This window comes from Littorina saxatilis, linkage group LG8, assembly GCF_037325665.1.
Source record: "Littorina saxatilis isolate snail1 linkage group LG8, US_GU_Lsax_2.0, whole genome shotgun sequence".
NCBI classification, from domain to species: Eukaryota; Metazoa; Mollusca; class Gastropoda; order Littorinimorpha; family Littorinidae; genus Littorina; species Littorina saxatilis.
This window is the reverse complement of record NC_090252.1, coordinates 6,443,975-6,458,089: the sequence shown is the minus strand read 5'-3', so window position 1 is coordinate 6,458,089 and position 14,115 is coordinate 6,443,975. Positions and strand designations below refer to the sequence as shown.

The window sequence follows — 14,115 nt, the reverse complement described above, 5'->3', positions numbered from 1 at the left end:
GAAAAGTACACGTCTTCTATCATCTACTACGGCTTGTGGCAGTCAGAATCCCAAGTTGATGAAACTCTGAACACCTTGCCAACAATAAAGGAGAAAAAGGAATCCCTGAAAGCTCAGCTTAACTTCCGACAACATCTTTTGAAGCAAGACAAAAATTCAACGGAGTTTGCCAACGTTTTTACGTTTTCAAAGAAGGTAGACAACAAAACAGTTGAGTGTGGTGTCGAAGAACTGTCCCTGAAAGTGAAAGCGCTTATCCGTCAGTCCTTCACGATCCCCATTGTCCCGCCTCCAGGGGATGTCCCCGTCCTTGTTGGGAAGAGGGTGTCACACAAGTTCAAACAGCAAGGCGAAGAAGACGACGGCCCAGGCATCATTTACCTAGGCAAAGTTGTTTCACAGGTATAAAAGAAAATGACATGATTATCACTATCAGGGTTAGAAATTGACATTCAGGGCCTGATTCACATTTTGGAATACTGTGATCATGCTGAAGAAAACCAAGAAAGAGCTGAAGGACTGGTTGGCATTAAAGACTCCGACAGAAAGACATCAGCTGTGGAAGGCTGCAGGCCCAGGAGGCAGGAACTTGAGGAAAAAACACAATCAGGAAGAACTGGCTCAGCTCAGGATTGAGGAAGAGGGGCTAGAACTTAGCTGCTAGGAAGCAGAGAAGTTGGAAAAGAGCAGGACACCAAAACCAGCATCCCTCACCGCCAGAAGACTGGTTGCAGCAGCAAAACGGCGGAAGACGGCAAAACAACACACAGAACCAGCTCCAACTCCAGTTCCAACACCAAAGAACAACGACTGGGTTGCTGTTGCATTTAACAATGGTTGGTACCCAGGCCGGGTCATCGATGGCAACTTGCCTGATGGCCAGGTAATGGTGGACTACCTGCATCCTGCCACAGTTCCAGGACAGTTCCGATACCCGACACCTCCAGACGTTACCCCCACCAAGCCTGTATTTGTCTTCGCCTGCCCCATTAAACCCTCCAATACCAAGATCTGGAGGGCGTCTGTACTCCTTGGACAACTTCCGTCAACTACAGCAGCAGTTCGAGTTGTTCAAGAAAAGGTACAAATACAATTAAACGGGAAGTTCGGGGCCTAAATTTTAGCAACTCCAATAACTTCTAACATAACCCAGCGTATTACGTATGCCTTAAAATATCATGACATCAAATGCTATCACAATCCATCAAGGGGTTGAGTCACAATCGGTCATGGTACGGTAATTTGTAAATTCCAAAAACACAACCCAGTTCAGATCATTTCATCCCATGTCTCTGCTTTGTTTCAGAATATTGCTCGCATGACTGTGATGGGTGTGCTGCCCAGGACATGGACCCAAGTAACTGAAAGGTACTTACTAACATCAACATTAATGAGTGATCATCTCTCTCTCACGCACACACAGTCACAGATATGCATTCATGAGGACTTTTTTATTAATCAACAAATCATTCTTTCTTTATTTGGTGTTTAACGTCGTTTTCAACCGTTCAAGGTTATATCGCGACGGGGAAAGGGGGGAGATGGGATAGAGCCACTTTTGTTACGACAGTGATCAACACCCAAGGTTCTTGAGAAAAGGTGAGTTTTTGCTGCTATGATATTCTATGAAGTGAAAAATTAGGCTAAACATTTGTTAATAATAGTTTTTCTTTCGATTTCACCTAGTCAAAACTTGACTAAATGTTTTAACATAGAGGGGGAATCGAAACGAGGGTCGTGGTGTATGTGTGTGTGTCTGTCTGTCTGTGCGTGTGTGTGTGTAGAGCGATTCAGACTAAACTACTTGACCGATCTTTATGAAATTTGACATGAGAGTTCCTGGGTATGATATCCCCAGATGTTTTTTTCTTTTTTTCGACAAATACTTTTGATGACGTCATATCCGGCTTTTTGTAAAAGTTGAGGCGGCACTGTCACACCCCCAATTAAATTGATTGAAATTTTTGTAAAGCAATCTTCGACGAAGGCCGGACTTCGGTATTGTATTTCAGCTTGGTGGCTTAAAAATTAATTAATGACTTTGGCCATTAAAAATCTAAAAATTGTAATAATTTTTTTTTATATATATAAAACGATCCAAATTTACGTTCATCTTATTTGACATCATTTCCTGATTCCAAAAACATATAAATATGTTATATTTGGATTAAAAACAAGCTCTAAAAATTACAAATATAAAAATTATTATTAAAAATTAAATTTCCGAAATCGATTTAAAGGAACGGTAAGTGTCAATGTTTTTTTTAATTGTAAAAGTTGTATGTTCAATGGAATGGTAAGTCTGAACAAAATAATTACTTTATTTTGTTTTTAGCCAGTGAATGTGGATGCATCAAAATCTTGATAGACATCAAACAAATTCATGTTAGTGAAACTATTACACATATTGCATCAATCTTTGGTTGAAATCGCAGGTACTTGCATGTTTCAGGTGCAAGAGATTCGACCTGATGAACTGGTGGTAAAGTTCCTTCGAAGGAAACCGGAGGGGAACTACTATTGCTTTCCAGGGATCGATGATATTTCCTTAGTCCCTACATCTGATGCAACCATGATTCGTGACCCCACCTTCAATGCCAGGGGGCATTATTTCTTTTGAAATAAATTAATTAACTGCAAGTGGCAACTGTTCTATGTAACCAATGCCTTTGGTTTATTGTCTTAACAATTGAATGAACCACTTTTGAACATTTGCATTCTTCATGTCAAACCTTATAATACATGTCTGGTTGTTCGTTTCCGAGTTACGTCGGTGATGAACTTTTCATTAATGTTTCTCTTTTTGGGGGCAAAGTTTGCTTGATTTTGTCCAGCTTTTTTTCTTTCGGTTCCTGTTTTAGTGTTTGGCATTTTACCTAAGAAGAATCTGGTTGCAAAATTAGCTTCATTTAGTAAAGTTTGTTGGAAAAAGCATAACCGTTTCTTTGTTAAAAAAAGTGATGTTTCCATGTGACCATTTTGCATTCTTTTGGGATAACTTTCTAACATTTTGTCTTAGAGCAACAAATCTTTGTATATATGCTATTGTGAAGGTTAAATGTCAATAAGACTGAATGAATGCCATATCAACATGTTCTGATCAGGATATTATTAATTAATTTTCATTGTTGTATAGAAATTTTGACGAATGCATGGAACTTTGAAAAAAACATTATTTTGTTGTTTGCATGTGGTCATTTCATATTGAACTCTATAATGGCTTGTGATTCAACAATAATAACTGAATAAAAGTCGTTTTCAGCCTTATAAATGCAGTTTTGCTGTCTTTTATTGTTTCCATGTTACACGGGCGATTTTGCACACATGGTCCAAATAATGCTCAATATATGGCAAACTAAAGGCAATGTTATATTTTTTCTTGTTTAAACTGAAAAGGTACACCCTGAGAAGTGTGTAAATAGTATTATCAAAGTTTTCTGGGAAGATTTTACTTTTGGTGATAATGTCACAAACAGAGGACGAGATTCTGAGACGCACCCATCTGTAAATGACTTTTCTACAAAGTAGCTAATTTTGTGACGTTCTGACAGCCATAACTCCGAAACTACTTGTCCGATTTTAAAAAATCAAATTGATCTGTGATCCACAGCTGCAGATCTCTATAGAATTATTGTTTTTGCAAGCATAATTAAGATTCTTAAAATTCATATGGCATAGCTAATGTTAATACAGCATCAAAGGCTATGTCAAAACAGCATCAAAGGCTATGTCAAAACAGCACCACAGGCTATATCAAAACAGCACCACAGGCTATGTCAATACAGCATCACAGGCTATGTCAAAACAGCATCACAGGCTATGTCAAAACAGCACCACAGGCTATGTCAAAACAGCACCACAGGCTATGTCAATACAGCATCACAGGCTATGTCCATACAGCATCACAGGCCATGTCCATACAGCACCACAGGCTATGTCCATACAGCATCACAGGCTATGTCAAAACAGCATCACAGGCTATGTCAAAACAGCATCACAGGCTATGTCAAAACAGCACCACAGGCTATGTCAAAACAGCACCACAGGCTATGTCAAAACAGCATCACAGGCTATGTCAAAACAGCACCACAGGCTATGTCAAAACAGCATCACAGGCTATGTCAAAACAGCATCACAGGCTATGTCAAAACAGCACAACAGGCTATGTCAAAACAGCATCACAGGCTATGTCAAAACAGCACCACAGGCTATGTCAAAACAGCATCACAGGCTATGTCAGAACAGCACCACAGGCTATGTCAAAACAGCATCACAGGCTATGTCAAAACAGCATCACAGGCTATGTCAAAACAGCATCACAGGCTATGTCAATACAGCACCACAGGCTATGTAGATGACAGCACCACCGACTATGTTGATGACAACCCCACAGGCAGTTTGCGGGACAGCAGATCACCCTTGCTGATCGCACTGTCCTATCACTTGGATTTCAGCTTGTTGCTAGAGAGGACACACAGTCTCTCCTGGATCTTACACGTGTTAGATGAGCTGTGCTATCTCAACATAGATCAACAGGGAGAAGACTCAAGGCCATGCACAGAAATATGGTGGGAATCATGTCGGACAGAGCTAACGTCATTACGTCGTTTCAAGATGCTACAGAGGCAAAGAAAAAAGAAATCCTGCAGACAGATGAAGGCATAACTAGACTGTACTGCCTCGCACACTTTCTCCTGGGGCTGTCAGCTGCAGCTTCAAAAGCAATGACCTCAGTGGAGAAAGCATTTTTGGAGTTTGTGCAGAGGGCCTTCAACAGCAAATCAACTACCTGGGTTCCAAAATGGTGATTTCTCTGCTGCATCACTTTCTAGATAACTATGGAGTGGGCGAGCAGCGGATGGAGATGCATTGTCATAACTGCAGTGGGCAGAACAAGAACAAGTTCCTGATGTGGTATCTCGCCTAGCGTGTCATGAGGAACTTGCAAGCGTGTCATGAGGAACTTGCACAGTCTGTTTGTTTGTTTGTTTGCTTAACGCCCAGCCGACCACGAAGGGCCATATAACGTGCGCCACACACAAGACAGCAGTCGCAGCACAGGCTTCATGTCTCACCCAGTCACAATATTCTGACATCGGACCAACCAGTCCAGCTAGCACTAACCCCATAATGCCAGACGCCAGGCGGAGCAGCCACTTAGATTGCCAATTTTAAAGTCTTAGGTATGAACCGGCCGGGGTTCGAACCCACGACCTCCCGTTCACAGGGCGGACACCTTACCACTAGGCCAAACGTGCCGGTACTTGCACAGTCAAATAACAGTCAACTTTATGCCTGCTGGCCACACTAAGTTTGCTCCGGACTGGTGTTCCGGCCTCTTGAAGCTCTGCTTCAAGCTGAGCGAGTTACATGTGCCATGTAGTCGACACCAGCACACGGAAGGGGATCAACCACTCCCAGCTTGTTGGAACCAAAACCAGTGAGGTGAAGGTGCCTGTGTACGACTGGCACGCCTTCTTCGACGAGTGGTTTCAACCCCTTAAGGGAAGCAAGTCAAACTACCACTTCAGGTTCACCCTAGCAGCACCAGGCTATGCTAGTAAGCACTTTCTTTCTTTCTTTATTTGGTGTTTAACGTCGTTTTCAACCACGAAGGTTATATCGCGACGAGCTAACTGTAAGCACCACAGGCTATGTTGAGAACATTGCAACAGCCTATAATAGTACAGCACCAGAGGCTATGTTGATGACGGCACCACAGGCTATGTTGATTCAGCACCATATGCTGTGCCGGTACAGCACCATTGGCTGTGTTGATGTGTTAATGTTGTCAAAACCAGCCAAGACAGGAACCAAACAATGTTTCAGCTGGGACTAACACAAATACACGAGTGTTACAAACTTCAAAGCAAAGACCTTTATACATTTTAGTACATTTTATCCAGCCCGCCAGGTCTTTCAATTCATACCTTTTCTTCTGACAGAAAAACGACACGAAAATAACATTAGAAAAATGAACACATCTGTGTGGGATTAAAAGCAAACGGTCGGTTTGTGTTGCTAGTACAGGTGATTTTGCAAGAGGTTTTCGGTTATAAAATCTCTATGTTGAAGAGTTAAAATTACAGAAAATGCCACGGGGTCTTTCTTTCTTTCTTTATTTGGTGTTTAACGTCGTTTTCAACCATTCAAGGTTATATCGCGACAGGAAAAGGGGGGAGATGGGATAGAGCCACTTGTCAATTGTTTCTTGTTCACAAAAGCACTAATCAAAAATTTGCTCCAGGGGCTTGCAACGTAGTACAATATATGACCTTACTGGGAAAATGCAAGTTTCCAGTACAAAGGACTTAACATTTCTTACATACTGCTTGACTAAAATCTGTACAAAAATTGACTATATTCTATACAAGAAACACTTAACAAGGGTAAAAGGAGAAACAGAATCCGTTAGTCGCCTCTTACACCCCCCCGCAGGTTAGGGGGAGTCCCTTATTGGTTGGGACTATAAAGAATTTACCCGATGCTACCCAGCATGTCGTAAGAGGCGACAAACGGTTCTGTTTCTTCTCTTCTTTTGTCTTATTTCTGCCTTACCAGTCCTTTCACCTATAATTCCTTCCAAGAAAACTCTCCCTACTATTCCCTGCAGTTTTCCAATTCTTTTCTTGTTGTCTTATTTCTACCTGACTGGATCCATCACCTCTTGCATCTGAAGCAGACAGGGTTTTTTTGGTTTTTTTTAATGTCCCTTCAGCTGATGCTAGCTGCTATTCGAGACCGATGCAGTTATTTTTTTTTTCACTTAACGTGGCAAGTTCTAAGTTTCAGACTATTTACATTCAGATCTATACCGGCACGGTTGGCCTAGTGGTAAGGCGTCAGCCCCGTGATCAGGAGGTCGTGGGTTCAAACCCCGGCCGGCCGGGTCATACCTAAGACTTTAAAATTGGCAATCTAGTGGCCGCTCCGCCTGGCGTCTGGCATTATGGGGTTAGTGCTAGGACTGGTTGGTCCGGTGTCAGAATAATGTGACTGGGTGAGACATGAAGCCTGTGCTGCGACTTTTGTGTGTGGCGCACGTTACATGTCAAGCAGCACCGCCCTGATATGGCCCTTCGTGGTCGACTGGGCGTTAAACAAACACAAAATTCAGATCTATCACTGTAAATAGGTGGCGGCAGCCTCTTTACAGTCATGCAGGGAAACCTGCTTTTTGCACTAATTTTCACACTATGTTTTATCAACATCATTTTGCTTGATTTGTCTTGAAAATGTGCCCAATAAATACTTTAAAGTTCATTCTGCCTTGTCTTTGCCTTCTTTTGGTGTGAATGAGAACATGTGAGTGAGAGGAGTAGGCAGAAATGCCTAATATTTAGGATCACGAACCGCGACGCCATTAGGCCTGCAGCCATTTTGAGCTCAAGCAAACCAACACCTATCTGGGAAATCCCGCTGTTGTCTGTGCATGTCTATTTTTAACTTGAACAAAAGTGTGTCAAGTCAAACAAGTTTACGTGTGTTTTTATTTTTCCTAGGTAGTAGGGTTTATGAAAAAATCCGAGATGAAAACACCTAAAAATAGCTTGGTCACTTTCTCGGCTGAATTACGGGATTGGGGCATATTTGCGACCCCACAATCATATATTCGATGGAAACAGCGTTTTCTAGAGATTTCGGTCGTGTTCGAAACTAAAGAATGCATGACGTACACGCCGAGCAACAGCCAATCAAAAGAGGCAACCCTGCGCCCTTGACACGATAGCTCTAAACATGGCGACAGAACACGATCTTTCAACGTCGCCGTGCCTAAACTTAGCGACACTGTTCGAGAAAATCGAAACCATTGTTGGTAATTTTGTCGATAATCGTATTCATAAACATCTATTTTCGGTACTTGTAAAGTTTTAAGGTGCTAATTTCACGTAAGAATGGCTAGATTTTAAGCTAAAAGTTGCGAGTGGATACGATCCATGCCGATCGGGCTCTTGTGTTATGGGTAGAGACAAAAACATGTTCTGTGTCTTTTTTCAGGCGATTTATTGTTCCAAGTCAAGATTTGAAACAAAGGAAGAGTAGTTGTAGAAATGATTGGTGTATTGTTTTGTGATGATTTAACTTTGGTGGGGGTAAAATAGACAAAAACGTTAGCTTACTAAAACCGGAAGTGGTAGATCGAGTCAGCTTCTGTCGTCTGCTAGTTCAGAAGGCCTAGTCGTTCACATGTTTCAAGATATTGGCTTCGGTCGTTTTTCTTCTGAGTGGCATCTTCAGAGAATAAAATAGGATTTAACCACAAATTATTTCAGAAAGGATTTATTAATCAGGTATTTGTCCTAGTCATATGGTCACAAACAGAAACTTTGCTTCACTACTTTGAGTGTGATCTGAAACTATTCTTTTGTATTTGAAAGTTGAAATTAGTTTCATTTTGGCTTCTTTCTTCTTCTTTTAGTTATTATTATTATCATTGAAACTTGTGTTTCGTCGAGAAGGGGAAGTAGTGGGAGTGTATTATGTGGAGGGTCTGTTCGTGGGAGAGGTGATGTCTGTGGAGAACGAGGAAACTGCAACAGTAAACTTTCTAGTCTGCCAGAGGGAAGGAGGGAGTGTATAGGTGGCCAAGCAGACCAGACTGTTGTTCCATAGCCGCTTCGGTGGTATTTGCTGGGAACATCACACTTGCCCCATTCTCCAACCCCGGCAGAGCATTTATCGTTGAGTCGCCGTCAGATTTGCCTGCCAGATATGATGCTTTCAAGGAGTATTTGAAGCAGAATTATGCTTTGTGAGCAGCATCTTGTGTACCTGATCTGCCATGAAGTTTACTCAACAAAGCAGTTTGTTAGGGTTTGTGCCAAACTTCAGTTGTTTCTGAATTTTGACGTTAAATGGACTGAACGACAATGTTTTTCTTGATTTTGTCTGAAATAGAGTGCTTTGATACTTGTTGTCAAGAAAAAGTGACCTGTACATTCCTGTTTGTTTCTATCAGTTCCATACATTACATTCTGCTTGTGTGCAAAATTTCAAGCATTTATCTCCAATAGTTTTTGAGCTGTAGCTTGTTCAGTATACGAGTTCTTCGAAAACTTAAGTTTTCGTCTAAATTTTGTGTTATTTTTGGTGGTCATCAACTGATGTATTAATTTTTAAAGCAATTTGATTGTTTTCCTGGGCCCTTTATATCATATTCTGTCTGTCTGCAAAAAATCAGTGAAATATCTTAAACGGTTCTTGAGTTATAGCTTCCTAAAGTGAAATATTCCAGAAAATGGCCTTGTTCCGCGAGGCAAATTGATGTTTTTCCCCATTTTGAAGGCTCTTTTAAAAAAAAAACCAGCCTGCCATGGTCCCTGAAAAAAAAATTAGAGCCAGACAATAACATAGAATCTATGAAATGTTTCATTAATAAGGACAGCTGTGCTTTAGTTTTGATTCTAATGACCTTCAAAGTTGCTACTTTATGCTGATTTGACATTTATGTATTATGAGCGTTTCGCCTTTCACGACCTTTGAAGTGGCATATCTCAGAAACTAATGAAGATATTCACTTACTTTTTTTTTTTTTCTAGTCTTTCTGCCAACTTTATGACACAACACATTTTAAACTTCCTCTTCCCAAAAAAAAATTTGACTGCCGCTACCTACTGTAAAAGAAGGTTCTAAAAATTAATCACTATATCACTTCTGGTACTTCAAATCTTTTAAAAAAATCTTGATCTCTTTTAAAAAGTTAAAAATCTTGTCCCGGGGAACATCCCGGATCTGAAGCAGACAGAGATGCATTCATATTAATTGATTGCACAAGTGGTATTCTGCTGGTAAAGTTAAAGAAAAGACTTCAAGTACAGAGGTTTGGATGGATATTAATATTTTTCTTGCAGGCTTTAATTTGAATTATAATTTTGTCTGAACCTGCTGAATATATCATTTCAGCTTACACCGTGGCAAGCAATGAAGGCAGCTCATCGGTGAGGATTAGGACGGTGCTGCGGAGCAAGCTGTCAGCAGCCATTTGTAAAGCTAAGAATTCGAAGTAACTTTCACGTTCTGATGTAATATATTATTGTGCCATGTGCCAGGACCTATGGTTGTTCGGATGTATGTACTGACTTTATTTTCTTTAAGATCCGTTCGATTTTAATGTGCCAATTATTTTGCCATATGATCGTTATCTCTGTGTGGTATATTTTTTATCTAGTCACGTTCTGTTGTATGTACATCAAATTGTTTCTCTCCTATTATTGGTATGAGAGTTCTAGTCATAGTTTGTCAGTGTCTTTATGTGATCTCCAGTCATGTTCTATGGTATGGACATTTTGATGAGTTATTTTCTTGTGTACTGGGCATATATTTCTGTGTGTATAAATTTTTTTTCCTTTCTATCCCCCCTCCCCCCCAATCTTTGCAGTACATTTTTGGTATACCTCGGCAGCAGTACATAATCAGTATATTTATGGTACATTCTATTTTCTTCGGCAATTATTCTTAAACCTCCAGAGAAGTATATTATTAGTATACTTTTAGTACATTTTTGGTATACCCCGGCAGCAGTACATAATCAGTATACTTATGGTACATTTTTTTTGTCTGTGGCAATTTTTATAAACATCTGGGGAAGTATATTAGGCAACAACAAAAAAAATGCTTTGGTTACGGTTTCCCGACCGACCCTAACTTTTTGGGCCGACCCTCAACTTTTTTTTGGGTCCTAAAGCTAAAAATAAAATGAACCAAACACATACATACACACAAAAAAAACACACACACACACAAAACCCCACCGAAAACGACAACACCACGGCACAGAGAAAACATCGATCGCCGGCGAGCAGACAACAACAAGCCCGACAAGGGACACCACTCCGCTTTTTACAACTCCCATATCCAAGGGAAGTCAGTCTCGTGCGTTCGTTCGTTGCGCGAACGTAAAAAGATGTCGTCTGCATTTGCAATCGTATTCGGAAAGTGCGTTCATATCGAACAAACACGACTGATAAGTCGGTACTCGAAGAGTGCAACCTTGGTGGACATTTTTCATGATTTTCATCCAATTTTGGACGGCAAACTGTTCGGGATAAAATGTGTTGGGTCGACGAAAATAAGTGCCGAGCCCAAAGACTCTTTCGAACTGGACTTTGGCATGACTCTTGAAAACTTGGAAAGTTTCCACATCAAATCACTTCACTTCAAGTTTAAAGGGTATGTCCAGTTAATATCTGTGGTTCCAAATACACCAATATGAAAATACCTCGAATATCCTGCATACACAAATATTTTTATCATTTCAAGAGGGACCAACCAAAAAACAAAAAAAAAACAAAAAAAAGTTTAATCGACCTACCTACCCTATTTTTTTTGGCCATGAAACCGTAACCAAAGCATTTTATTTTTGTGGCCTTATTGGTATACTTTTAGTATATTTTTGGTATACCTCTGCGGCAGTACATAATCAGTATACTTATGGTACATTCTTTTTTCTGTGGCAATTTTTCGTAAACCTCTAGAGAAGTATATTATTAGTATACTTTTAGTACATTTTGGGTATACCTTGCAGCAGTTCATAATCAGTATACTTATGGTACATTCTTTAACTTCTAGGGCAGTATATTATCAGTATGCTTTCAGTATCTGTGAGGTGTGCCTCCAAAGCAGCTATTAATCAGTACAGTTGCAGTATATTTGTGGTACATTTGCAGTACGGATGTGGTATGCTTGCATGCAGGTGTAAAAGTATATTAATACATATTTTTCTGTTAAGTTGAACACTATTTGTTATTTGCATTGTGTGTGTGCATATATAGAATACACATGGATTCATGTGAATGCATTATTGTTATATTTGCTTTTTCTGATATTAAAAGCCGGAGATTGCCACTGTTTTGACTTTTCCAGACCTGTTTACTCTTACGGAATGGGCGGAAGTTTTACGGATTTAAGATCGTTTTTCCGCTTGTCCGCGCACTGCTTGAAGTCTTCCGCAATTTGGCGCGATTTTGAGAAAAAAATATTTGTGATGTTTTCGGTAAAAAGTCGCGATAGTTTTCTCAGTATTAAGACGTCTTTCGTCCATTTCCGGTTAGAACGGTGTCTTCTTCCGGGACTTTGGTTCACCTGTTGCCTGTTGGTGTCCTTTTGCAAAATGCCTCCAAAAAGAAAGGAACAACACCGACACGAAACTGACGATGAAGAGCGCGATAGTGCGTGTGGGGCAAAGAAGAAGAGAATCTATTATCAGAAGTGGAAAGAAGATTACTCAAAGAAGTATCCGGACTTGACGGTTTCCAGGAAATTTGGACCAAGCCATTCTTATTGCACGCTGTGTGACAGTCAAATATACAATGACGCTATCATGTAATGTAGAATTAAGTTTATAATTTCTTAGAACACACCAAATTATGAAAAAAAGAGTGTTTTTTTGCTTTAGAGCGAGTTTGTGGCTTTAAAAAAAATCTTCCTCATGAAGTGGAAAATCTTCCTCATTTTCCTTCAAATCTTCCTCATGGGTCTTCTGATGTAAGTCCAGCAGTAGATAGGTTAAGCCTATTTTAACATACTGGAAACTGGTAATCTTCCAGTAGGTATTAATTTAGTTTTACTAAAGCCTGCTGGGACACAAGTAATGGGTTAGTGCATTTGTAAACAGGAATCGCTTGACAAGTGGCCCCCGCCTTCATCCCCCCCTTCCTCGTCCTGATATGGCTCTGCGTAGTCGGCTGGACGTTAAGCAACAAATAAACAAACAAACAAACCTCATGGGTCAATGTAAGGGTAAACAGGTCTGCTTTTCTCAGTTTTTCCAATTTATAAATGATAGCATATGCTCTAAAACTTTCATGATGTGCATGTTAACAGCACATATTTAGTATATTTTCAGTACATGTTGATACTTTTTAATAGGGAGGTACGTTTTCAGTACTTGGAGGTATATTTTTGGTATCTTTTCAGCATAGTTTCAGCACGGTTCCAATTTGGTACATTTTCAGTACGTACCTTAAATGTGCTGCAAATGTACCAAAATTGTACCTCCTGCATTTGGGTAAGGGTGCACCTCAGACATAGTGGTGAGGTGGATGGCATGGGAAATGGTGCAGCGAGGCAAGGTCAAGCGGAGAGATCAGGTTGAGAAACAGGGAACTTTGGTCGAGCTGATCCAGTTGCTGCAGCAAGAATTGCAGACCTTCTCAAAGCATCTCTTTGTCTTTCGCTGGCAATATGCCCAGTACAAGACTGTAAAGGCGAGCATTAAAAATCGACCGAAACTGGGACTTGCCGCTGTGGATTTTGCAGAGAATTTTCTGCAAGCACCAGGACGAAGTACAGTTGGCATACTACGTTTACTCGCAAGTGACTGTTCATCCGACTGTGACATTCTACCGCTGCACCACCCCAAATTGTGATGAGCTCACAGGGATGTCGTTAGGCGTCGGACATCGGACATATAACGATGAAAATCCCCAAATGTCTGATTCACATTGCCGCATGTCGGTCAGATGTCCTATCGTTTTAGCCTGAGCGTGGTCATTGTCCGATATGTACTCCATTCCTTCGGACAGCGCGATATTCGTTAATTTTCATTTCAAGATACAAATCTTCTAAAAGACCGAACGCTCTCGTGTTCAGCTGACACTGAAGTTGCCAGTGCCGCGTGCGGATCTTTTCTTTTGTCGGGAATTCCTGAACCGTTTGCGGTATGCGCCGTTTGGGTATAACCGTCTCGGTGCAGCGCACTGATCTAAAAATAGTGGATGATTTTTAGATCAGTGGATGCTACAGGAGTACGGGAGACAACTCCAACTGACTAAATTTGTCGTCTGCTTTTGTTTTCGATACGAGACGAAGCACTGAATTATGCCGCTGAAAAAAAAACTAAAGCCTGCAAAAGATCAGCATTAGATCAAACCGATCATTTTGTTTTTCAACTTTTATCCAAATCATACAGTTTGTAATCAAAGTATAAGAGCTCTGAAGTTGTTCATGTTGGTTTCTTTTTTGTGGTTTCTTTGAATGTAAACAAATACAACATTATATGTACACTGTGTTGATGTATTTACTATATTATGTGTCTGTTCTACAGCGCGTGCGCGTGGGTGTGTGTGTGCGTGGGCGCATGACTTTGGAACAATTCCATGGAATGTGTTATAAGCT

The 14,115-nt window shown here is 40.5% G+C and overlaps 1 protein-coding gene and 1 long non-coding RNA gene across 2 annotated transcripts in view; one reads left to right on the top strand and one right to left on the bottom strand.

Moving 5' to 3' along the window:
• Window positions 1-3,256, top strand: part of LOC138972657 (uncharacterized) — a 39,782-nt gene extending 36,526 nt beyond the window's left edge. The window contains exons 3-4 of the mRNA XM_070345313.1: window positions 1,307-1,368; window positions 2,453-3,256. Of these exons, the coding sequence (XP_070201414.1) occupies window positions 1,307-1,368; window positions 2,453-2,486 (96 nt within the window). The 3' untranslated portion in view covers window positions 2,487-3,256. The remainder of the gene's footprint in view (window positions 1-1,306; window positions 1,369-2,452) is intronic.
• The window catches only part of LOC138972661 (uncharacterized), a 392,401-nt gene extending 385,588 nt beyond the window's left edge, over window positions 1-6,813 (bottom strand). Inside the window, exon 1 of the long non-coding RNA XR_011457701.1 lies at window positions 6,259-6,813. This is a non-coding gene — a long non-coding RNA (uncharacterized lncRNA). The remainder of the gene's footprint in view (window positions 1-6,258) is intronic.
• Between the last annotated feature and the right edge of the window lie 7,302 nt (window positions 6,814-14,115).